This window comes from Arachis hypogaea, chromosome 9, assembly GCF_003086295.3.
Source record: "Arachis hypogaea cultivar Tifrunner chromosome 9, arahy.Tifrunner.gnm2.J5K5, whole genome shotgun sequence".
NCBI classification, from domain to species: domain Eukaryota; kingdom Viridiplantae; phylum Streptophyta; class Magnoliopsida; order Fabales; family Fabaceae; genus Arachis; species Arachis hypogaea.
This window is the reverse complement of record NC_092044.1, coordinates 26,409,926-26,436,706: the sequence shown is the minus strand read 5'-3', so window position 1 is coordinate 26,436,706 and position 26,781 is coordinate 26,409,926. Positions and strand designations below refer to the sequence as shown.

At 36.1% G+C, this 26,781-nt stretch overlaps 2 protein-coding genes across 2 annotated transcripts; one reads left to right on the top strand and one right to left on the bottom strand.

Annotated features, from left to right (window-relative positions):
- The first annotated feature begins 120 nt into the window (after positions 1-120).
- LOC112710739 (protein TIC236, chloroplastic) lies at positions 121-19,526 on the top strand. The gene is made up of 23 exons (XM_025763138.3): positions 121-2,289; positions 4,608-4,806; positions 4,910-4,969; positions 5,214-5,318; positions 5,579-5,719; positions 6,049-6,111; positions 6,513-6,740; positions 6,844-6,927; positions 9,160-9,317; positions 9,527-10,049; positions 10,688-10,858; positions 11,004-11,063; positions 12,217-12,339; positions 12,735-13,010; positions 13,794-13,859; positions 13,960-14,091; positions 14,176-14,997; positions 15,079-15,359; positions 15,490-15,758; positions 17,058-17,299; positions 17,410-17,601; positions 18,324-18,596; positions 19,023-19,526. The coding sequence occupies exons 1-23, from the start codon at positions 374-376 to the stop codon at positions 19,167-19,169; spliced, it is 6,531 nt and encodes a 2,176-aa protein (XP_025618923.1). The 5' UTR covers positions 121-373; the 3' UTR covers positions 19,170-19,526.
- Positions 19,527-23,778: 4,252 nt separating this feature from the next.
- Positions 23,779-26,371, bottom strand: LOC112710738 (probable receptor-like protein kinase At5g24010). The gene has a single exon (XM_025763135.3). The coding sequence runs from the start codon at positions 26,082-26,084 to the stop codon at positions 23,886-23,888; it is 2,199 nt and encodes a 732-aa protein (XP_025618920.2). The 5' UTR covers positions 26,085-26,371; the 3' UTR covers positions 23,779-23,885.
- Positions 26,372-26,781: the final 410 nt, after the last annotated feature.

The window sequence follows — 26,781 nt, the reverse complement described above, 5'->3', positions numbered from 1 at the left end:
CTGACAACTATGGTTAAAAGTTTAAACAAGATTTTTTCTCTTTTTATTAATCCAACTGCCACAAGCAACTAAATATTCCTCTAAACTTTATTAAAAATAAAAAATACAAAAGGAGTCCCACAAATTCTTTCACATGCTTATACACTTATTATCCCTTTACACAAATTGAAACCCCAATTTCCTAAATTTTCCATTTCGTGCCAAAAAAAGAAAATTGGTTTCATTCATTGAAATTCACGCAACAGAGAACATTCTGCTCTTGCATAATTCCGAATTGGAATGCCTTGCAAATTCTGAATCGAATCAAGGGACTAAGAAGACGAACTTCTTGGTCCCTCTCAGTAGGGTTTTTTATGAGAACAGAAAAACGATAATGAGCGTGAGGAATCACACCCCATTCTTCGGGACTGAAATTCATGCTTCTTTTGATGGTAACAACAGCAGCTTCAGAAAAAGCCAAAGGAACCTCTTTCATTTGGACAGAAGGAACTTCCCAAAAAAGGGTTTCCTTCGTAGGAGTGTTGTTTCTGCAAAACAAGGATTCCCGGTAAGCCAAGCATTTAGGTTTCCTCAATTTTGTCGCCAAAATGTGAACTTGTTGAGTAGGAACCTCGGTTCCACAAGTGGGTCGAGGTTGAATTGCACCAGGGAACCCTTTTTTAGGAGCAAGGTTTTGGTGAATTTTGATTTGAGCAATTTATGGAGTGAGGGGTTAATGTTGTTTAGGGCTTCTGTTTACACTGCAGTTGTATCTGGTGTGTGCATTTTGGCTTGGTATGGTAGGAATAAGGCCAAGGCTTATGTTGAAGCAAACCTCTTGCCTTCGGTTTGTTTGGCGGTTAGTGAGTACATTGAACGTGACCTTCAGTTTGGCAAGGTTAGAAGGATCTCGCCTTTGAGCATTACGTTGGAGTCGTGCTCGTTTGGGCCGCATAAGGAGGAGTTTTCGTGTGGTGAGGCCCCCACGGTGAAGCTTCGGCTTCATCCCTTTGCGAGCTTGAGGAGTGGGAAGTTTGTGGTTGACGCGGTCCTGTCGCAGCCGAGTCTCTTGGTGGTGCAGAAGAAGGACTATACTTGGCTGGGGATCCCTCCACCATCTGAAGATGGCTTGCAGAGACACCTTTCTACTGAAGAAGGGATTGATTATAGGACTAGGACCAGGAGGATTGCACGAGAAGGAGCGGTTGCTCGGTGGACACAAGAGAGGGATGATGCGGCTAGGGAAGCTGCACACATAGGTTATTTTGTTTCGGAGCCAAATTGTGATGATGTGAAGGAGATTCCTAATAATTTGTTGGAGGCAACAGACTCTAAGTCTTTTTTCTGTACGAATGAGGGGAAGCATGACCATCATTGCATGGACACAGGTGTTGATTATAATACAAAACATGCAGCATTGGAAAAATCATTTGGAGTGAGATCATTTGGATTTTTTTCCAGAATCATAAAAGGGCATCGGAAACACAAATTTAAGAGGAAGCCTAACAAGAAGGATATCTGTGCATCCGGTGTTGCTGTCAAAAGAAGAATTCTTGAACGCAGTGGGTTAGCAGCGCACAAATTCTTCCAAGATCAATCACCTGGGAAGTTTGGGGAGCCTCCATCATCTTCTGGGTGTTTACCTTATACAAACCATGATATGCAGTTAGTTAAAACCGTGGTTGGAAAAAATGAAGAATCTGTTGTTGGTGGAACTGATAACCAAAATGGAACACAGTTCAGAGATTTGGGAATCTGGTCTCCTTCGGCAAATGAAAACATAAATGGTGATTCAGATTATTTAAAATTTGTCCGCGCTCTGAATTTACAGACAAGAGAGAGTAAACATGAAAATTTGCAATCTAGTGAAGACATTGTGGCACCTGTTGATACTGATAATAGTACAGAGAAACATGAAGAGTTCCGACCCCATGCTGCAGACAGTCAAATCAATGATAATGTCACTGGGGTAAAAAAAAGCTTGGTACCTGAGGATTTGGATTCTCTGATGCCCAGGCCTGAATTGGCAACACATTTTCAAGTTCCATTTGAGGCATTGATTGGGAAACTTGGATTGCACTCATTTTTAAGAAATACACAGGAGTCGATGTTTGGTTTCCTTTCTGGTCCCATCGAAAAGTTGAAGTCTGATGTAGGAGTAAAAGTTGAAGATATTGTTGCAGAGCATGTAGATGACGTTGATGCTTTGCAATCTGAGGGCCTCAGTAAGATGCTTCCTGTTACCTTGGATTCTGTTCATTTTAGAGGTGCTACTGTGATGCTGCTTGCATATGGCGATAGGGAAGCTAGGTGAGGCCTGTTCTTATCCATTAGTAATTACTTCACACTTCTTGATCACGTATGATTTTAATATTATGTAATGCTTAATGGAATAAGGCTTTGCTGCCATAATAGTAGTGATGTCTGTTAGATCATTGTATAAATGGTATCACTTTTAACCATCTAAGTGTAAATAATAGCTCTGTTCTTTTGGTGGTGAGATAAGTCATTGGTCTTCAAAAATTGTGATCATGCAGTTGAAAACTTTGGAGCACTCGTTATTGGAGTTTAATTCAGGTGTTAGAAGAGGGCTAGAAATATGAAGAATTGATGTTTCATTTTATCCAATTTTAAACCCTTTGAATTTCTGCTTAAGATGCCCAATTTCCCTCTAGCTATCTGTTTTAGATCTTCACTTCTGCTTGCTCCTAAGTGACTCTATAAGATCCTGGTACCAATGTTATCTTTTTCCCCTAAACCAATTATGGTGACATACAAGACTCCTTCAAGCTTTATTAATTCATCTATATGGAATTTCCTTTCCTTTCCCTACATCTGAGGTTCACTTTGTATTTGTCTTTTCTCTGATAAAACTCCTTGTATGCATATTTGTACATGGGTTATGCTTCTGCCAAATCTGGAGATGCACATGAATATAATTACACATGTAATGTAGTTTATATATATAAACAAGATTTTCATTAAGATTATTATAATTTAGCAGCTTAAATATTATTGAATGAATATCTTAACTCTCATTTTTAATATTGAAATGGGGAGTGTAGCTGATGTTTCTGCTTGTTTACTGCAGAATATTGTACTTGTCTCGGTTATAACTTTCGCATCTGTTTGAATATTAAACACTGACTTCTATGTTATAATATATAGTCAACTATAATCATGCTGATTAACTATATATTAGGCTAAAAGTTAACTACTTACTAATAATCAGTAAGTGCTTCTAATCTAACTCCTAATATCACCCTGATTACTCCATTGTTGACTGCAAGTTAGCAGCTACTATTTTTTTATTGCTTGATAAAACAATAAGTATTAGGATAATAAGCCTGGTCCTAAGAAGGTTATAAGTATATCAGACAAGGAAGTATGATGACAGTAAGCAGAGGAGAGCACCGGTGGGCCCGTTACTGCTGATGGCATAACTAGCTAACTATGGGTATGAGGTGAGGTGAGGTTGTTATATGAGAATGGGATGTGATACACTTCTATATTTAGATGAATTACTGCTCATTGCTACCACTGCTCATCCTTTCTGTCATTTAGTCCTTATTTCCTTCCCTTGATTTAATTCAAGCGAGTTTAATTAAAGTATTTCCCTGTTTTATTGGTGCTGTTACATGTGTATACCAATTCTAATTCTAATATCAACTATATATAATGAGAATTGAGGAAGGGGTTTGGTGCACAAGGTTTTTTCCTCAAAAATTCCCTTTATCATATATCATATATGTATTGCTATTTCTACTACTTGAACCAAAAATCTTTTAGTTAAAAACTTAGAATATAAGGTACTATCATTTTAACCAATTGCACATTTGTTAGTATTACACATAATAAATAAAATGACGAATTAATAAACATGTTAATACCTATTAATATACTAGTATCGTTAACAATGATAAGAGATCCTTACCAAAAGTACTGAATTTCTAGCTGTTTTATTAAGCTATGTTACTTGTAAAGACACCAAAAAAAAAGAAGTCATGGTACTTGTATGTTGATCTGGATTCTGGGAACTGGTGTGGAAATCTAAAATTGCTTTTGAATGGTAATAATCTTGTGCTATAGGATATTAACACAGAGATATAAATCTTATCTGTGTATATTCTTTTTAATAATAAGTGAATATAAACTTGAGGCTAGGAGATGAAGTCTGATAAGACGGGTTCTAATAAAAATTTTTTGTTGGGAAGAAGGCAAAGGCTGAGGGACAAGAAGGCTAAATCGTAAATTTGGAAGGGACTTAGGCTCGCAAAAGTTGGTTAATTGGGATGGGGAAAAGGGAATAAGTATCTCTTTGTAAGATCAGCTAGCCAGCTGGGGTTGTCAATATTGTTGAGCCAGTTAGCACTTGGATGAATTTGAGAATCCACTCTCAATTTACAGTTCTTACCAATTGTACACACATTTTCTGTATTGAACCCCTTGGCCAAGTTTCTTTATTACAATCTTACACTATTACTTCTTTATCTCTTTTCTTTCATCTCTGTGCTTGTTTCATCAAAGTCTTGATGATTGTAAATAATAAAAAGATGCCTTTTTATTGCGAATTGCAGTCTTATTTCAAAAAAGTGACGGTGTGCATGAATATACACTTCTACTTTCAGGGAGATGGAGAATGTCAATGGCCATGTGAAGCTTAATAACCACTACAGCCGTGTAAATGTACAGCTTAGTGGAAATTGTAAGACTTGGAGGTCTGATGTCATATCTGAAGATGGTGGCTGGTTGTCTGCTGATGTTTATGTTGACATTATTGAGCAGAAATGGCATGCTAATTTGAAAATTGAAAATTTCTTTGTCCCGGTAAGGTATATAGTGACTTGAAGTTCCAGTATCTTCATGTCATCCTTCTTTATCATTCAAGTTTTGTGGGTTTCTTATTCAAGCCTGGATTGAGTTCATGCAGCTGTTTGAAAGGATCCTAGAAATTCCAGTTGGATGGTCTGAAGGGAGGGCCAGTGGGGAGGTGCTTCTCTAACCTAAATCAAGTTACCTTTGAATTATATTTGGTGTTGTTACATTGTTTTCAGTTTGAGTTTGATTAGGGGAAAGATTAGTAATGAAATTTGGATTAAAATTGTGTTTCAAAATTGTTTTTCATGGATTCATCTACATAGTAGATTATTCAAAATTGTACATTACTACATTGCCTATTCTTCATCAGATTTGACATAACTTCACCTGTTTGATGTATTAATTGCTATGTTTAGGTTCACTTGTGTATGTCAAAGGGTGAAAATTTTCCAAATCTTCATGGACAGCTTGATGTGACGGGGTTGAACTTCCAACTATTGGATGCTCCATCGTGTTTTTCTGTATGTCTTTCTTTCACCTGCAGGCTCTGCTTGCAACATATTTGCTATTCTTTTGAATGGGAACTGACCGCTGCACTCGCAAAAGTACTCTATATTCAACAACATAGAAATGATATTTGACTGTATATCTTTAAGCACATAAAAACTGTTCTTGGGCATTGATCTGCATCCACCCATTTTAAATATTGCTGGAGTTCATGCATTTGAAATTAAATTATTGAATTTTTGGTTTCCCTTTTTTGTATTTTGTGTTGTCGCAGAACATATCAGCAAGTTTGTGTTTTCGTGGTCAAAGAATATTTTTGCACAATGCAAATGGCTGGTTTGGTAGTGTTCCTCTAGAAGCATCAGGAGATTTTGGCATCCATCCCGAAGAAGGAGAATTTCATCTTATGTGTCAGGTATTGAGTGTATTTTTTTTTTAATAAATAAATTCTGTGTGTTTGGTCAAATATCCTTGAAATGTTTAGTACTGAAGGACACAGTTGAGTGTACTTAACTGAGCCATAATTTGGAAAATAAAGTAAACATGTTCAACCTGTATCCTCTGTCGAAAACTGCAGTTGATATTTACTTTGGTAGTTGTCTAACGAGAAAATGTGGTAAACTCTCATTCCAATGTTATTATCTACAGTTCATTTCATGGATTCTTTACATTGTTGGATTCATTCATGGTAGATAGTTTTGGAATTGTTCTCATGTGCCCTACTTCATTTGATCAAAATTCCAGGTTCCTGGTGTTGAAGTAAATGCGTTAATGAGAACTTTCAAGATGAGACCTCTTTTGTTCCCGGTATGCTTTCTTGTGTTTATTGCATTAGTTTAATACTTGAAAAGTTGAGTAAACTGATTATTCTATGATGGTCAATTTTCTTTCTGGAGCTTTTGAGTTTAAATGTGAAATGGTAGCATTGAAGCTCTATGCAAGTTCACCTTTGATTAATTCCTATGATAGTTGTTGAAAACTGAACTTTCAATAAAGTTTACTTCAGATTTTTCAGAAATCAAAACTACAAAAAGGCTGTCTACTCATTATAAAAGGGATTTTGGAATTTGAGAATTTACAGCACATGACAAACCTACTCTGATTAGTTTCAACTTCATTTCGTGAAAACAAAAATGATATTTGTCTGTGTGATCTTGGTCCTTGAAGTACTCATTTTGTTCTCCATTATTGAGATTTACTGATTGCAGCTAGCTGGATCTGTCACTGCTCTATTTAATTGTCAAGGCCCACTGGATACTCCTGTATTTGTTGGCACTGGAATGGTTTCTAGGACATTCTCTACTTTACATGATACTCCTGAATCTTTAGCATCCGAGGCACTTGCTAAAAGTAAAGAGGCTGGTGCACTGGCAGCATTTGATCGTATTCCATTTTCGTATGCATCTGCCAATTTTACTTTCAACACTGATAACTGTGTAAGTTGAAGGGGGTAATAATTCTACACAGGTGGTTTGGAGTACAGTCTCATTTTTTAAGTGTTATGTTATCTTATGGTAAGACTTGCAATGCGCATTGCAGGTTGCTGATTTATATGGAATTAGGGCAACCCTTGTGGATGGAGGTGAAATTCGAGGGGCTGGGAATGCATGGTTATGTCCAGAGGTATACAAATACTTTCTAGGGGAACCTGTTTTGTTCTGTTTTTTTTTTCCTTCCTCCTTGTGCCATGGGGTAGGCTTTCATTAAGCAAGTACTGATCTTTTTTTTTTTCTTTTTTTAACGTCTTGAAATGCTTGAATGCTTTTGCCATGGTTGTTGGATCCCCAATATACAAACCCACTTCGTGACACATAGCTTTTTGGTATTTATTTATTTCTTTGTTTTTTTCCTTTTTTTTTTGTTGTTGGGGGGGGGGGGGGTTGGGGTGAAAATGAAATACTTGAAAGCATTTACACAGTCGTGTAATTTTGGAACTCCACTATATACACTCACTTTGCGATCTTTTCCCCTTTTCATGGGTAGGGAAAGAAATGTGATGTCGCGAAGGGTGCCAATTTATTCCTTTTCATGGACTTAAAGGGGTGTCTGTGAGTTTTGATTTTGAAGAAGGGGGGAGGGATAGCAGGGCAGCGTAGAGTAAAAACTTGAAGTGCATTTTGAAGTCCTTTTTACTCTACAAACTGTTCTCTTCTCCAAAACTCCAGCTTCCAGCCGCAACCTAAATGAAATACTTGAAAGCATTTACACAGTCGTGTAATTTTGGAACTCCACTATATACACTCACTTTGCGACCTTTTCCCCTTTTCGTGGGTCGGGAAAGAAATGTGATGTCGCGAAGGGTGCCAATTTATTCCTTTTCATGGACTTAAAGGGGTGTCTGTGAGTTTTGATTTTGAAGAAGGGGGGAGGGATAGCAGGGCAGCGTAGAGTAAAAACTTGAAGTGCATTTTGAAGTCCTTTTTACTCTACAAACTGTTCTCTTCTCCAAAACTCCAGCTTCCAGCCGCAACCTAAATGAAATACTTGAAAGCATTTACACAGTCGTGTAATTTTGGAACTCCACTATATACACTCACTTTGCGACCTTTTCCCCTTTTCGTGGGTCGGGAAAGAAATGTGATGTCGCGAAGGGTGCCAATTTATTCCTTTTCATGGACTTAAAGGGGTGTCTGTGAGTTTTGATTTTGAAGAAGGGGGGAGGGATAGCAGGGCAGCGTAGAGTAAAAACTTGAAGTGCATTTTGAAGTCCTTTTTACTCTACAAACTGTTCTCTTCTCCAAAACTCCAGCTTCCAGCCGCAACCTAAATGAAATACTTGAAAGCATTTACACAGTCGTGTAATTTTGGAACTCCACTATATACACTCACTTTGCGACCTTTTCCCCTTTTCATGGGTAGGGAAAGAAATGTGATGTCGCGAAGGGTGCCAATTTATTCCTTTTCATGGACTTAAAGGGGTGTCTGTGAGTTTTGATTTTGAAGAAGGGGGGAGGGATAGCAGGGCAGCGTAGAGTAAAAACTTGAAGTGCATTTTGAAGTCCTTTTTACTCTACAAACTGTTCTCTTCTCCAAAACTCCAGCTTCCAGCCGCAACCTAAATCTATTCCTCAATCCATTTTGACATAGGAAAATTATAATTATGTACTCACAATCAGGAAGTAGTAGGTTTGATAATGTGAATATGATGCAAGAATCAAATTGGGTAAGGGTAAGGTTTACTCTAGCAATTATAGGGACCATGAACTGCCACTCTGGCCCATTAACAGAGTAAGGACAACAGGGAAGGTAGTTATTCTGAGTTGGATGAGAGAGGAATGGGAGGATGAGTAGCGATTTGCTGTCGTCGGTAGAAGTTATTACATGGTTAGAAGATGGTGATATTTTGGAGAGTGAAGCTTAGGGCCGAAGGGTTTCTCTACGCCAAGGACTTGCTTTTTTGTTTTTGCATTTCCATTGTGAATATTGAGGAATCACAGAGAAGTCCTGGGCAAGTTTTGTCCTAAGACCCCAGTCTAAGGCATACAGCATGCTTACTTTCATCTTCTCTATTGTTAGATACCGTTTCTAACAAAATATCTTTTCCTTTTTTTTTTTTAGTTCTAGGAAACCAATTATTTTCAGCCAATATTAGCTAACGTTTTTGAAGTTACTCTTTTATCTTAAATTTTAAACCCGAAATCTTAGATTCTAAACTAAATCCTAAACCTAAATTCTAAATCCTAACCATAAACCCTCCAAAAAGTGAGTGTTAAAAAAGTAATTTTATAATAAAGAAAAAAGTTTAACTAATGTTGGCTATTTAAAAGTTGGTTCCCTATACTTTTTCTTTGTGTTATTATTCCTGCAATTTCTGTCTAGAGTTTGTGCCCATACATTCCATTGTTTTGTTGTCAGGGAGAGGAGGATGAGACAGCCATAGATGTTAACTTATCTGGAAGTTTGGCCGTCGAAAAAATCTTGCTTCGTTACCTTCCCAATTATCACCATCAGATGCCACTCAAATTTGGGGTTTTAAATGGAGAGACAAAACTTTCGGGAGCTTTGTTAAGACCGTAAGTTTACACTTTTTCAGTTTCAATAATTTGTTTTTGTTAACTTATTATATATTTATTTTATTTTTTGATTTAGCGTTTTTTCCCCTTCCTTACTGGAGGTATTATACTTGGCTTCTACCAATACGTTTTGTTGATACTTCTTTCCCATTTCTAATGTTATTTCTTCGGTCAGTAGTTTTTTGTAATTTTAGTTTATTTTATTTCAGGAGATTTGATATTAAATGGACTGCACCTAAAGCAGTAGGGTCTTTTAGTGACGCTAGAGGAGATATCATAATCTCACATGATTTCATTACTGTTAATTCTGCTTCTGCTGCATTTGATTTGTATATGAAAGTCCTGACATCCTATTCTGATGATTTTGCCGTTAAGAGAGATGAATTTAATGCACCAAGAGACATTCCATTTACTGTTGATGGAATTGAGCTAGATTTGCGTATGCGTGGGTTTGAATTCTTCAGTTTGGTTTCCACTTATACTTTGGATTTTCCAAGACCTTTGGTTCTGAAATCAACAGGAAGAATCAAGTTTCATGGAAAGGTTTTAAAGCCTAATAGCAATGTTATTGGGCAGAATTTTGAAAATAACAGGCATGATGTGATGATGTTGGAGAAAGGAAGTGCAGATAGCCTTGTTGGTGACATTTCAATATCTGATCTCAAACTGAATCAATTGATGCTTGCACCTCAACTGTCTGGACAGTTGAGAGTTTCGTCGGACTGTATCAAGGTGATGAATAAAACTTCCTTTCTAAAATTTGTTTTACTCATGGTCATGGATTTCTTTTCCTTTGGTTAAATCGGCATTAGTAAAGATTCAACCAAATATAATCTTTGGGGGAAAAGTTCAAAAATTCTTTGTTAAACTATCCACATTGGTTAAGTAATGAGTGACCACTTGTTTAGCAACTTGAATGGTTAATTGATCTTAAATTGGTTTACCAAGAACTATTGTTATTATTATTATTATTCCCTTCAATTTTAAGTTGTGAATTAACTTCTTACATGTTCACATTTCCCATGGATATATAATATGTGAGGTGTGGCATTGACAGTGTGAAAAAGTTAATTCATGATGTGGCATTGTTTGATTTTATATCAGTTTAGTAAAAGTTTAGGCACAGTGAATTCAAAGTAGATCCAGATGTATTTATTTCATGATGGCTAAAGCAGTGAAATATTTTCCTTCCCCATATTTCATCCAAGTTTTCATGTAACAGTTTTTATTTTTGTCATTTTGTGATAGGTAGAGATCCTTGTGTTGTCCATTTTGGTCTGTTATGGGGAGACTATTTTATATTGTCTGGCTTTATACAATACCTAGATATTTCCTAACGCCCTTTTCATATTGGCAAATTTTTCATACAGTTGGATGCATCTGGAAGGCCTGATGAAAGTCTTGCAGTGGAGTTTGTAGGGCCACTACAGCCCAGTAGCGAAGATGGTCTCATAAATGGAAAACTATTGTCCATTTCTCTTCAGAAAGGGCAGTTGAGGGTTAACGCAGGTTTTCAGCCATTTCATTCTGCTAACTTGGAGGTAGCTATATTTTTTAATTTTAGGTTCAGTGTTTGGATCTATGTTCATTTCTGCGCTGTCCTATTTTGGGTCACTATAAGTTTGAGAAAAATTAATTGAAATTTATTATGTTCCTTTTCCTTGCTTATTTGGGGCACACTTCTAGGTACGGCAATTTCCACTTGATGAGTTGGAGCTTGCTTCTCTCCGGGGAACTATACAAAGAGTAAGACATCATATTACCTATTGACCACATTGTTTCCTAACGTCGCCCTCTCTTGTGCCTCCTATGTATATCTGAATCTTAATAGAGTTTGCAATTCGATTGTGAGAAATTCAAGAGGTTTGACCCCGGATTGTTTATAGGCAGTTCATGTAAGAGATGATCTGGTAAACAAGCAAAGATTATTATTAGTTAATACACATCTCTAAATCTTAAGCTGCTAGGTGGAGGCCAAGCTAAGGCTATTATTAGTTAGCAGGTATCTGTTGTAGCTTACAGAAAGTAATTCTTTATAATGTGTTTGGTTTTTTAAAGAATTGTTCATGAAGGCTTACTTTCTTTATTTCTAGCTTATAGAAAACTAATGAACTAAAGGGAAGACTTGGAGTAACAATTTAGTTGTCTCTGTTTACCCTGAAGGTCACGGATTAAAGCCATGAAATTGGTGATTGATGCTGCATTAGGTTGGGTGGGACCTTCTCCAGGCCATGCATAACAAAAAAGATATATCTTTTATTGAAAAAGGCTGAAACAATTCAAACATGCTCCCTTATGCAAAAGCCCTAGAAATTTTTAATTAATGTTAGTAGAGCTATTAGGGATGTGAAGGGGAGCCTTGGAGCAACGGTTAAGTTGTCTCTGTGTGACCTCAAGGTCACGGGTTCAAGCTGTGGAAACAGTCATTGATGTAATTGTTAGGTTAGGCTGTGTACATTACACCTTTTGGCAGCGTTAATGCGGGATACTTGTGCACCGGACTGTCATTTTTTTAGAGCTATTAGGGATGTGGGTGTAAAATATATATAATGACATAAAAATTTTGCTATACAAATCAAACCGTGGGTTTCTTTTTAGAGAAAGGTCGGCAGAATATAAGGGAACATAGTAGTATAGATGTCTCTAACATGAAGCATTGCAAGATGTGCATAGAGGAGAGATGCACAGGCATCATGAAAGTTTGAATAAATAATTTTGATGCATAAAAAAATTGTTTACCATCAGTCTTTTACCACCTCACTTTTCTTGATTTCACCTCTCCCCTTCTGCTTGGTTCTGTTTGAGTGATAACCTGCTCAAGGGCTTATTGAATGGTTATGTCATAAAAGGAGTATATGATGTTTTACTGTTTTTCAGCTGGTACCTTATTTGCTTTCAGGCAGAAATCCAGCTTAATCTTCAAAAGAGAAGAGGACATGGCATTCTCTCTGTACTTCGGCCAAAATTCAGTGGTGTACTTGGTGAAGCCCTAGATGTGGCAGCTAGGTGGAGTGGAGATGTTGTAAGTGCCTAATTTCATCTTATTTCCTGCACCTGAAGAGTTAAGATTTGTCTTGAATATATGCAGGTGTTAGCATGTGTGTGTGTTTACTATTTGTGAGTGAAATGATCAATATTTATCTTTGCAACTTTCTAGACTAGTTGATTACCTTTGTGTATTCAGGTTGTAATAACATAAGGAAATTGCAATTTTGTTTCCTTTAAATAATCAAAACTTTATGATTGCCGTATAAAATTTCCCAAAAAGAGGTGTACATGGTTGATTTTCTATACTGTTCAGTGACTTTCACTGTAATGACTAATGAGCCCAAAGCTTGTCAGATCTAGGGTGTCAATTCTTTTTATGGTGCACAATTATGTTTAATACTGATCGTAAATGGATGCACTGTTGTTCAGATCACCATTGAAAAAGCTGCTTTGGAACAAAGCTACAGTCATTATGAACTTCAAGGTGAATATGTGTTACCTGGCTCCCGAGATCGTAACCCTGTTGACATAAAAGGGGATCGCTTTATAAAAAAGCTCATGTCTGGCCATCTTGGTAGCTTTATATCCTCAATGGGCAGGTGGAGAATGAAACTTGAAGTTCCAAGAGCTGAGGTTGCTGAGATGCTTCCTCTTGCGAGGCTTCTTTCTAGAAGTACTGACCCTGCCGTTCTTTCGAGATCAAAGGTATTAAACCTTATGTTGTGAGGTTCCTTACAGTCATAAGTAGCTATTGCAGTGTATTTCAGTTGATTGAGATATTTTCTCCAAGAGCAATTTTCTCTAAAATCAGGGAGGAATTAATAATAGTAATAATAATCTAGTAACTAGGTAAGATAAGACAAATTAGGTAATTCATACATGGTTTGTTTTTCTCCTTTTGGATTGCACTTGAATTAACTAGAACAATTGAGAGAATGCACAAAAAGATGGCCAATTGCATGGGGTCCCCACCTTTGGTAGGATCTAAGGAAGAGAGATGAATGCTGTCTTATCTCCAAAAGTGAAGGTAGCAACATATACTGTAAGTGAGAGAATTTGATAATTCATGTATCTGGTTCATGTTTATCAAGTTAAGCTTTTGAAATAAGTGGTTTCATGACATAGTATTAGAACTTCTTTGACCAAAAGGTTGAGTTTGATTCTTGTTGACCCCCAAAAGAAAATAGTTTCATCATAAGACAAAAGGCCTATGCAAAATTTACGCAAATCTAAAAGAGGCTCTTGTGTGAAAGGATGTCTTATAGATATAACCATTCATGTGCCTCCTCCTATCAAGTTAAGCTTTTGGGACTAGTGATTTTCATAACAAAATGACTAACTCTTGTTTGACTTAAAGACTAGTGTCTGCTAAAAGAAAAAAGGATCCCAGTATGTGGGGTGTCTTCATCTGAAAAACTGTAGTTCATCCTATATAGTTTATTTTTTAAAAAAGATTACTGATTTCCATGTCATGCTACATCTATGCAGGATTTTTTTATTCAAGGTTTGCAGACGGTGGGATTATATTCTGCGAATCTTCAACAGTTGCTCGAGGTAATGCCAATGGATCATTATATTTTATCTTTGTTCCAAAATATTATGTTTATTTCTTTAATTCAAAGTATTAATCTTTGTAATAAACTATGACTTGCAGCTAATAAGGGGGCATCATGTTCCATCACAAGATGTGGTTCTTGAAGATTTAAGCCTGCCAGGTTTATCAGAACTCAAAGGTCGCTGGCGTGGCTCTCTTGATGCAAGTGGTGGAGGGAATGGAGACACCCTGGTAAAAATTACTATTGTCTGTATTCCTGGAGTTTGGCGTAAATCATCTTATTTTAAAGATCCGCTTTCTTCTATTTCATTTCAGGCAGAATTTGACTTTCATGGGGAGGATTGGGAGTGGGGAGAGTACAAAACTCAGCGTGTTCTAGCCATTGGTGCATACAGTAATGATGATGGTCTGCACCTGGAAAAAATTTTCATCCAAAAGGACAATGCCACCGTTCATGCTGATGGAACTTTGTTAGGGCCCAAAACAAACCTTCATTTTGCTGTTTTAAATTTTCCTGTTAGTCTGGTCCCAACTGTAGTTCAGGTAATTGAATCTACAGCAACGGATCTTGTTCATTCTCTGCGGCAACTGCTAGCCCCAATTAGGGGTATATTGCATATGGAAGGAGATCTTAGAGGAAGTTTAGCAAAACCAGAATGTGATGTGCAAGTAAGGCTCCTGGATGGTGCTGTTGGTGGAATCGATCTTGGAAGGGCTGAAATTGTTGCTTCTCTAACCTCGACAAGTCGTTTTGTATTCAATGCAAAACTTGAACCTATAATCCAAAATGGTCATGTTCTAGTTCAAGGAAGTATTCCTGTTGCTTTTGTGCAAAATAACACGTTACAGCAAGATGTAGAGCTAGATAAAAGTGGGTTTAATTGGGTTCCTGAATGGGTGAAGGAGAGGAATAGAGGGACTGGTGATGATGCCAATGACAAAAAAGCTTCCAGAGACCGAAATGAAGAAGATTGGAATAGTCAAATAACAGAAAGCCTAAAAGGTTTAAATTGGCAAATCTTAGATGCTGGAGAAGTTAGGGTTGATGCTGATATAAAAGATGGTGGAATGATGTTGGTAACTGCTTTATCTCCTTATGCCAATTGGCTTCATGGCAATGCTGATGTGATGCTTGAGGTCGGTGGTATCAATATAACTCGGTTGTTTTCTTTCTTCTCTCTTCTTCTCTAATTTTTCCCATATGAATTGAATTAATAGGTCCGAGGCACAGTTGATCAACCGGTGCTTAATGGATATGCATCATTCCACAGGGCATCTATTTCTTCACCAGTGTTGCGGAAGCCACTTACGAACTTTGGTGGCACAGTTAATGTGAGATCAAACAGATTATCCATTGCTTCACTGGAGAGTAGGGTAAGCAGAAAAGGGAAGCTGTTTGTAAAAGGGAACCTTCCTCTCAGAACTAGTGAAGCAGCCCTCAATGACAAGATCGAGTTGAAGTGTGAAGCTCTGGAAGTTCGTGCAAAAAATATCTTAAGGTTGCTTTCTTCTCCTGGCATAAGGGTTCTTAAGATATATCTTGGCTTATTGATGGGTTTATACAGCTTTATGTGACTGTTAAATCTTGGTATATATCATGATTCTTATCAAAACATCTACTTCTGTTAGTGGTCAGGTTGATTCCCAGGTGCAAATAACTGGCTCTATGTTGCAACCAAACATATCTGGGAATATTAAACTTAGTCAGGGAGAAGCATATTTGCCACATGATAAGGGTGATAAGGGTGGTGGTGCTGCTTCGAATAGATTTCCATCAAATCAGCCTCCTCTACCTGCTGGTGGTGTTAGTCGAGCATTTGCTTCAAGATATGTTTCACGGTTTTTCAGCTCAAAACCTGCTACTTTGACAACCCAAATTTCACAATCTGGTAGCTCTGGTAGTAATTTACTTGTGCATCTGTTCATGAACTTGATCTTCTTTTTCCTTATAAATCTACTGTTGAATGTTTTACATGAGAATCTACTCCCTTATTACTGTAAATGTAACCCTTTCCAGATAATTAGAGTTGCCTCTTCGATATCTATATTGATACATGTAGGATAAAGGAGGAGGGTTGTGTTAGGTCTTCGGCAACCAACATAAAAATATAGCCAAACCCCCATGACATAGGATCTAATGTCTTCATGCATATGAGAAACACACCTTAGTATTATTCTAAATCATGCTTGTGCAATCCACTTTTCCTTAAATAATCATTTTGAAGGTTTAATATTTTCTCTTCAAAGTCATTATAAATTAGGATTATCAGGTGCAACTAGCATACAACAGTATAAATGTAATATAGTTCTTATTAGGGAAACTATACCCTATTCCAAAGATAGATAAAGATCGGTGTTTGAAATTCTCCTTGTACCACAATTCAGAAAAAAGGAGGACAACTCATCAACAGCTTGTGCTCCTAAGTCCTAACTGCTGCTAAAACCTCAAACCCTATTTGATGAAAATTCCATCTTGAGTGATAAAACCTAAAGTGCAAAAACAACCTACTCCATAATATCCTAGCAAACTTAAAGTGCACAAAAGGTTGCCGGCTCATTGTGCACAACAGGTTGCCGGCTCATTGTAAATTACAAAACTCTAGTAGCATAACACAATTATCAAGTGATATAAGGCCTTCTGAGGCACATACATTTGCAATAAAATATTTCTGGTTTTGTAATGGAAAAATATTCATTCGCGTATATGTTACAGATTTTTTCTTTTAAGGAAGGAATATGGAGCTAAGCCGCTTTGTTGTATTATAGAAAGCAATCAGTCAATTGAGAAAAAACACATGCTAATTCTCTTCAAGTCTGGTAATGTGACCCTTCTGAATTTAAAAATAGCCACTAGCCAAGCATATACTCAAGTCACTTTATAGCAGATAACCAGTGTCAGCACAAAACTGCCCTTGAAATTCCTGGCATTTTTAGTCAGGCAAAGTCACCAAAATTTCTCTATACATAGTTCATTTGCAATGAATCATTGTGTTAGTTCTTTCAATTATTGTAGTATAACCCTCCAAAAGATGTTAGTAAACTGGTTTTTTTTTTCCCTGTTATCATGATACTTATACAGCTTCAGGGATGGCAGGATCAAACCTTTTTTTTTATTAATTAGTGGGCTCATGATGTTATATTTTTCAGAATGACTGCCATTGTACATATTATGATATTTTTATTTTGGGAAATGGCAGTTAAGAAGACAAGTCAAGTTGAAAAGGACATGGAGCAGGTGCAGATAAATCCAAATATAGAAGTCTATCTTAGTGATTTGAAGCTTGTGCTTGGACCAGAGTTGAAGATAGTTTACCCGTTAATCCTGAGTTTTGCTGTAAGTGGAGAGCTTGAGTTGAATGGTCTTGCCCATCCCAAATGTATAAAACCTAGAGGCATACTCGCCTTTGAGAATGGTGAAGTTGATCTAGTTGCAACACAGGTTAGTGTAATCAAATATTTTATGCCACTGCCCTGTTTCTAGCAGATCAGATTTTATTTATAACTTTGTTAAAACCATTGTTCATGCTCATAACGTCTGTTACTAATCAGGTGAGGTTGAAAAGGGAACACCTGAATGTCGCAAAGTTTGAGCCTGAGTACGGACTTGATCCTATGCTAGATTTAGCCTTGGTTGGATCTGAGTGGCAATTTAGAATTCAAGGTCGAGCTAGCCATTGGCAGGACAAGCTAGTGGTGACCTCAACGCATTCTGTGGAACAGGATGCACTGTCGCCTACTGAGGTAAAAAGCCATTGCTGCACCCATGTTATTGTGATGAATTTGGAGCTGAACTGTAACTTGTATTGCTACTTTCAAAATCAACACATAAAGGGTCCCCATGTACACTGGTGTTTTTCAAGAATTTCACTTTGATATGCAAAACAAGACATTTCTAAGTTTTTACTCTGGTTTAGCTGCTCTCTGTTTGGACTTTGGACTTAATTTTTCAAGCTGTCAAACTTAGTAATCATTTGGTTTCCTTGTTCTTTCGTCTCTGACTAAAATTTGATTCTTTTTCCTCCCGGCTTTGTAAGTTCACTTCAGTCTGTCCCAGCAACATAATTTATTAATCAAATACAAGAAAGCCTCGAGGGTTAGAAAATAGTTAAGCTAGTTTCAAACGATTATTGAAAGAATGAAATCTCATAAAAGTATTGGGTTAGCATGTTATTTTGTTATGCAAACTGAAGTACAAAATCACTTATTTCATACCTTATGCCTCATTCAATGGCCTTTCATTAAGTGGTCTTGTCCTGTTAGTGTTGGAGAAGCATCTTAAACCGATTGAACTCTGAAATCCCCAGTTGAAACAACGCAGGGATCTTATGTCTTTTCTGTCTCTTTTCAACAGTCACATTCTTTTGATCACATAAATTCTCTATGGAATCAGTTAATAGCTTCGATGAATTTAAATACCTGATTTGATTATTAGGGAACATGATCTTACTAACTGTTTCATGCAGGCTGCCAGAAGATTCGAGAGTCAGTTAGCAGAATCAATTTTGGAAGGCAACGGCCAACTTGCATTTGAAAAACTTGCAACTGCTACTCTTGAAAAGTTAATGCCACGAATAGAAGGGAAGGGAGAGTTTGGCCAGGCTAGGTGGAGGGTAGTTTATGCGCCTCAGATCCCTAGCTTGGTTTCTGCCGATACTGCAGTTGATCCTCTTTCGTTACTTACGAGCAATATATCGTTCGGTACAGAAGTCGAAGTCCAGCTAGGGAAACGCCTTCAGGTAGTCATGATAAAACTAGTTTTCTTTTGAAAATTTACTTCCGATGAAATTGGTTGCTAACTTGCTATTACTTTCAACGATTTCTCTCATCAGTCTGTTTACATATTGAGGGAAGATATGAGATGTATATTTGTAATACTTGATAAATAAATCAGCAGATGAAAATGGTCTCTTCTGATCATGGTCATGAAAGTTTTCATAATAAGAATTCTTTGATAAAAATAGTTGAAAGTTTAGGGATTAGGTTTGAGCATTGTTGTCTGGCTCAGTAATCACTACTAAACTTCATAATTTATTTATTTACATCACGTTATTTATTCTCTGTGGGATACATCACGTTATTCAAAATCTTTTCAATATTAGAAACTGAATATTCTTGTTTGGTTGCTCCGATAATTCCTGCACTGAAGTCTACTTTGGTTTCAGGCTTCAATCGTTAGGCAGATGAAGGAATCCGAGATGGCAATGCAGTGGACCTTGAGCTATCAGCTAACGAGTCGCTTGCGCGTGCTCCTACAATCTGCGCCATCAAAACGTCTCCTTTTTGAGTATTCTGCCACTTCGCAGGATTAACTGCAACAAGATCTATGGAAGAATTGATCTTGCAGTTTGTGAATACAATTCAAATAAAATTCACACGTTTCAAACGGGTTGAGAAAGAGGAGGGAGGGGGTTTACAGTGACTATTTGTATGTGTAACAAAAAAAGGGGAGGGGAGGGGGGGGGGGGGAGGGGGGGAGATTCTAAGTGTACATCCATATTTATTCTTTTGCTCAGATTGAGCTTTGTTAATAGGTAGGTGCTGAATTCTAGACTAATTCCAGTCTTGTTTTTGTACAGAAATTCGAAAGGTAATGAAAGAAAATGATTAAAATGTAGATGACTGATGAATTATGAAATTCAATAGGTATCCCTAGCACTTCTCTGCGATATTGTTTTTCTTCTTAACTTGTGCACTACTAGATGATACTTTAGTACTACTGGTATTGCTACTTGGATGCTTCAACCAAGCTGTTAACAAGAATTATATTCATTTAGAAGCTTTTAATAATATAATGATAAAATTTGAAAATTAATTATATTAATGCGTGTAAAACTGAACATTATGTAAAAACGAAAAATTGTATACATCTTAATAAATAAACGTGAAAGAATAATTTTTATTTATTTTTTCATTATTTAAGTATTATGGATATATAGTTTTTCTCTTGTACTAAAGATGTCATAAAATGCAAAAAATAAATTCATATATTTGTGATTATTTTCTAAGTAAATATTTAAAAACAAAATAAAGACAAACATGTTATATTGTAAGTTTATATGTAATATAGTATTTATTATATAATTAATTTTATTTAATAAGATAAGATGTTTTTGTTGTTATTTTTGTATAGTATTTATTGTATATTTTAAAATTAACCTAAATAATTATGTCAAAGAAATTTTATTAAACAATTTAAAATTACTCTATTTTTTTTACACTAAAAATAATTTTATTTATATTTTTTTTCCGTCACGCAAGTTTCAATCTAGTTAACTATAATTTCAGTCAACTTCAGTCAATAAATGCCACAGGCCACAGCCAAATAAGCTCACTTACTATCTTTTTTTTTTAATGATCTTTTTACATTTTCTCACAGTTTCTCCTTCTTTTCAACAACATAATTTCATCCACTACACGTCTACCAGCCATCCACCATCTCCAGCAACCGCTTTCTCGTTGTCAACTCAGACATCTTAAATTCTAAATATTAAATAGTAAATCCTAAAATTATTAATTTTAAATTTTAGTTTTTAAATTTTAAATTGATTTTTATTTTTTTTCACCCTTAAATATTCTTTTTACTTGAGCTTTTAAATATTTTTAGTTTCAAATATTTCTTTCTAATTGTTGGATAATTTTTAAATTAATTGAATTAATTAATATTGGTGTTTATTGATTTGGAAAAAGCGTATGATAGGGTACCAAGGGAGGTCTTATGGAAGGTTTTAGAAAAGAGGAGAGTAAGGATCGCATATATTCGGGCAATTAAAGACATGTATGATGGGGCCACAACTAGTGTGAAGACTCAAGGTGGTGTGACAGAGGAATTCCCTATTGGTATAGGATTACACCAGGGATCATCCTTAAGTCCATACCTTTTCACATTAGTCTTAGAAGTACTCACAGAGCACATCCAAGAGCCTGTGCCATGGTGCATGCTTTTTGCCGATGATATCGTCCTTATGGGAGAGTCAAGGGAAGACCTAAATAAGAAGTTGGAGTTATGGAGAGAAGCTCTAGAAGTGTATGGTCTACGCATAAGCCGTAGCAAGACGGAATATATGGAATGTAAGTTCAGTCTGAGAAGGGAAAACTCCAATATAGAGGTGAAAATTGGAGAGAACACCCTACGAAAAGTTAAAAGTTTTAAGTATCTTGGGTGCATCATACAGGATAATGGAGAGATTGAACATGATGTAAATCATAGGATCCAAGCAGGTTGGTCAAAATGGCGGAGTGCATCTGGTTTTATATGCGACAAAAAAGTGCCTATAAAACTTAAAGGTAAATTCTATCGCACCGCTATAAGACCGGCTATGCTGTATGGTACGGAGTGTTGGGCGGCTAAAGGGGAGCACGAACATAAGCTGAGTGTGGCAGAGATGAAGATGTTGAGATGGATGAGTGGTCATACGCGATTGGATAAAATAAGGAATGAAGATATAAGGGAGAGAGTTGGAGTAGCACCTATTGTGGAAAAGATGGTTGAATCGCGTCTCAGGTGGTTTGGACATGTGAGAAGAAGACCGATAGAACATCCAGTCAGGAGGGTGGATGAGATGGAAGATGGACAAAGGGCGAAAGGCAGAGGAAGACCTAAGAAGACCATCCATGAGGTGGTCAAACGAGATCTACATGTAAACGGTCTCTCTGTAGACATGATACATGACAGAGCACAATGGCGTCGTTTGATTCATGTAGCCGACCCCACTTAGTGGGACAAGGCTTTGTTGTTGTTGTTGTTGTTGAATTAATTAATATTGGTTTCTTAAACTTCTTTCAGTAAACATTAATTTAAAGAGTAATACTACACATTCAAAATTTTTCATCAATTAAATCTAATCAAGTTAAATAATAAAAATTTAAAATAATATAGTTAAATTAATTTTATTGTTAGACCAATTTGATTAAATTTAGTTAACAAAAAGACTTGATGTATAACATTATTCTAATTTAAAATTCTCACTAGTAATATATTAAAATTATAAAATATGTAAGATACACTTCACCGCATTAGTATCTAAAATATACACTTTCCCCACTATCCCCTCAACCATTTGGTGAGCTATTTGGGGGGGACCTTGTTGATTTGATTGATCAATTGTCACATATTCAGAGTAGCAAGAAAGTTCTTAATCATATTCTATCATCTTTGCCGTAACTATCATTTACTATATAGCTAAAGAAAAAAAGAGAATGGATGGCATCATGGCAGCTTCCATAAGTTTTTTTTTCTTTTTTCGGTTGGACCATAAGTATTTGTTTGAGTGGAGTGGAGAGCACACGCTTCCACTGTCCACTAGCTGGAATCCAATCCAATCCTATTGCTACGAAATTCAAAATAGAGAAAATAATTGTCAATTAAAAAACTGTTGAGAGTGGTGGCCAGACTTGTGCACTACAACTTGTTAATCAGGAATCTGCTTTCTAAGAGATTGCACATAATAACTACTCCCACTATAAAATACTATACGCAAAAATTTATGTATGTGGTTTTTTTGTTAGATCTTCAAAAAGATGTTTGTTGACTTTGGACTAATTAGTTTTTGAAAAAAAAAAATATCAATTAAGTCCTCTAAGATAGTAAACGCTGGACATGTATATTCTTCTGTCAATGAATAGTGCAAAACAAAATCAAATTATTTATATATTTTGTTATTTACAGTGGTACATGTCTGTTATTATTACGTTAGCAGGAATCATTTATTATTTTTTGAGTTTTTATATACCTTTTATTAGCTGCTCTCTATTTATCACAAATCCTATCAAAACAAGTGAAGTTTCGTTTCAAAAATTGTTATCTACATGATTATCTTTCATAAATAGACATGTCAGAATAATTAACAGTATATTTAAGCATCACCGTTAAGTTTTAGTTGATGAATTAATAAAAGGACATCATGTATTTATACAGTGTTTGGTTCAAACGAAAATAAAGGGAAGGAAAATACAGGAGAAGAAAACGGGTGAAAAGTCAAGTTTTTCATTGTTTGGTTTATCAAAGAAAATGAAGGGGAAAAGAAAAGAGTGGAGTGGGGTCCACGAAAAATTTTTCTCTTCGGCTGAGAGATGAAAACTAACAAGAAAGAGAAAATAGTGATATAATTACAAATTTACCCTCTATTTAATAAAAAGATCAAAATATTTTATTTTATTTTTTTTATATTTGAAAATCATCTCTTGTACTCTTCTTAATTTTACAGCACTATCAAACTTCATTTTTTTCTTAAATATAATTTAAGAGATTAATAATATAATTTATGAATAATTATTTACTTGTAAAATTATTTACTTGTAAAATTAATATATTATAATTTATATATAATATAAATAAGGATATTAATGTAATTTTATTTTAACATAATTTTCTTTCTTCTCACTTTTCTTTTCATCCAAACAAAAGAAAATTTTCTCTTTATTTTCTTTCCATCCATTTTCTCTTAATCCAAACAACATACAAATAACTCTACTTTTCTTTCAATTTTCTTTCCTTTCATTTTCTTTCCTCTTATTTTCTTTCCTTCTATTTTCCTTCTTATATCCAAACAAAGCCTTACTGTTTGCTCTCTTGGAGGACCAAAATAGTATTTTTTTTCTTTAGGAACTAATTAGTTTGAAGTCGAAATCTTCAAAACCTAATTGTCATTTACTCAATAAAATAATATTCAGTCATGCAAATGTGAAAGATTGGAAGACTGGTTTGGGATTAGGTTCCAGTTCAATTTGCCTATGGAACTATGGATGCCAAGAAATAAAACCTTGTTAAAATAGCTTATGCCTAGAAATATTGTATTTTTTAACATTTATTAAAATAATAATAATAAAAAAAACATATGTATGTGTGTCCCTATAACCTTATACTTTAAACCTCTATGAAGCATTTCAGAGTCACAATTTCATCTACCATAACACTATGCATTGCCATTGAAATGAGAACTCTGGACTAGAATTCCATTTATATCATTTAATAATTGATAAAGTTTTGATGCAAGAATGTTACTTATACATGCAGCATGAAACTATCTCTATCTGCCTTCATTGGTCATTAGCTGGGAAAACACTTGACTACTACTTACATCTGAATAATCCCTCACAACTGTTCTGTTGCTGGAAGAATTTCCAGGAGCAATTGTTGTAGTCACATTCACTGATTCGTCGGCACTGATACCGGCTCGCAGCTCCCTTTGTTGTCTACTTTCTTGAAGCTGAAGTGCATATTCCAAGTTCCATAAGACATCACCCATAGTTGGCCTATCAACACCATACTCTGCCAAACATTTCTCGGCCGTTTCGCCAAATTTCTTCAATGACCTTGGTTCAATCTGCCCTGCAATGCGAGGGTCAACAATATGCTCTAGCATACCCTTCTCAAGATACTCTAAGGCCCATTCTGCTAAATTCACTTGTTCCCGGGTCAATTGCGGATCAACTGCTGGTCTAGCACAAAGAACCTCAAAGAGTACAACCCCAAACGAATAAACATCCGATTTATCGGTTAGCTGCTGCCTCCGGAAGTACTCAGGATCAAGATAACCAAAACTACCTTTCACACCAGTACTCACATGTGTTTCATTGATACAAGGTCCAGATCTTGAAAGGCCAAAGTCAGCAACCTTGGCCACATAGTTTTCATCAAGCAAAATGTTGGTCGATTTAATGTCGCGGTGGATGATTCCTTGAGCAAACCCAGTGTGAAGATAGTGGAGGCCTCTCGCAGCGCCAATGCATATCTCTAGACGCTGCTTCCACGAGAGAGGTGGCAAGCCGGACGAGCCGTATAAATGCCTTTTAAGGGGACCTTTCTCAACATACTCATAGACAAGTATCATCTCTGAATTCTCTTCACAAAAACCAACCAGCGAAACGAGGTGATGATGGCGAATTTTGGACAAAACAGTTATCTCGGTATGAAATTCCGGAAGTCCCTGTCTTGACCCAGGCATGCCTCTCTTAACAGCAACCTTAACATTGTCTCTGAGTACTCCTTTGTAAACCATACCAAACCCACCAGACCCTATCACCAAACTTTTATTGAAATCATTCGTCGCGAATTGTATATCTGCAAAGGGGATCTTCAAGCCAGTGTATCCATTAGAACCAGGTTCAGACATTCTACTGTTGGAACTCCCTCCATACATTTGTAAAGGTGTCCATCCAACGCTTTCGACGGTTCCTCGCTTTGGTTTCTTCTTCCTGCATTTGATAGCAAGTAGAAAAGCAGCAACAACTAAACACAAGACAACAATTCCTCCAGAGACTGAACCAATCCAAATCCACAATCTTTTCTTCCAATGTGCAGCACTGGAATCGATAACATTGACCATCTTCAGTATCTCTGCTCCATTCAATATGGCATTCATCCTTATAGAACTGCTAAGATCAGAAGGACCAACACTTATTTGAATAATACCGGAATCATCCGAGTCAGTGACAAAATCCACATAGTATGGAGAAGCAAGCATGTGGAACGTAAGGGACGACAAATCAAGATCCTTAATTGCAGTGTAGCCATTGATATACACATCAAAGTAGAGCAAATTAAGCGCAGGGCTAACGAAATCGCAGAAATGCAACCTCACAAGATGAGGAACACCACCGGTATCCACAGAAAAATTCCAAGTTATGTTGAACCTCGAAGCTAAACTCGAGTTCTCCCTATTCATCTGCTGAGCAGTCATGTAAACATTATCAGGGGCAATCTCTGGTGTTGCCCCTCCCTTCTGGTAATTTGGTGTGTGATCAGTAAATGCAGACTTAGCTGCATGCTTGAAAACAAGAAAACCCTCATCAGGGATCCAAGTCCTCCAAAGGGTATCATTAAATGGTGTTATTTTCAAACCACCAACATTGATTCTATGAACAGTTTCTAAAACCTGAGATGAAAGGTTCTTGAACTCTTCCACCCCAGAAGCACCAACAAACCTAGCTCCATAATCTGTAATCAAATCTTCAGGAGCAGAAAAAACCTCTAAACCATTCACAAATCCAAATCCTGAGTTGCTACCACCACCAGTAGCAACAGGCCTAAACAAAATTTCAACAAATTCTGATTCTATCTTCAAGATAAACTCTTTAACCATGACACTATTATTAACTTGCTGGAAATACCTTAAAAGTGAGACCCCATTAACAAAGACACTGAATTTAGCATGCTTGAGGTCAAAACTCGGAGCTTTAAAAGCGTAGAAATGGAAACGCACAAAGTTGGTGCCGTTTCTCTTCATGTTGAACCTGTACCTTGCGTTGGTGGTGAAGACTCTTGCTGTGTGATACAAAAGAGGCAAATTTGGAGGTGGGTTTTGGAGTTTGAGTGGGATAGAGTTTTCTGAAGAGAGAAAGGTGGAACCTTGTTCTTCAGCAATGAAGGGTCTGTTGAAGAGTGAAGCATTGATGTTTGAGCCACAGTTGATAAGGTAGTTATCTATGGGAGTAAAGGTAGAAACTGAGAAGGAAGGGATGAAAAGAAGAAGAAGAAGAACAAGGATGAAAGGCTTTGGTATTTCCAGTGACGGATCCAGAAAGTTTTGACAGTGGGGGCAAAATATATGTATAACATAATAATAATAATTTAAGTTTAGCTAATATGTGTTTTAAAGAGATATGACAAACTTACTATTAGTAGAATATTTTAAATTTTTTCATTTGACAATTGTAAAATAAATACATTAAAAATTTAAATTTTTTGTATTTCTAACAAAAATATTTTCAATTTGTAATCTTGTAATATGTTCCTTTAGGACACAAGATAAATAAACTCTAATAATTTTTATAATAAAAATATTATATTGCATAAAAATCAGCTATAAAATTATTCATTAATCATTATGTATTTGTGTATAAATATATTTATTGTTTAATTCATTTTCAATATATATTTTTTATTTCAATATGTATTTTATACAAATAGTTACTTTTTATATA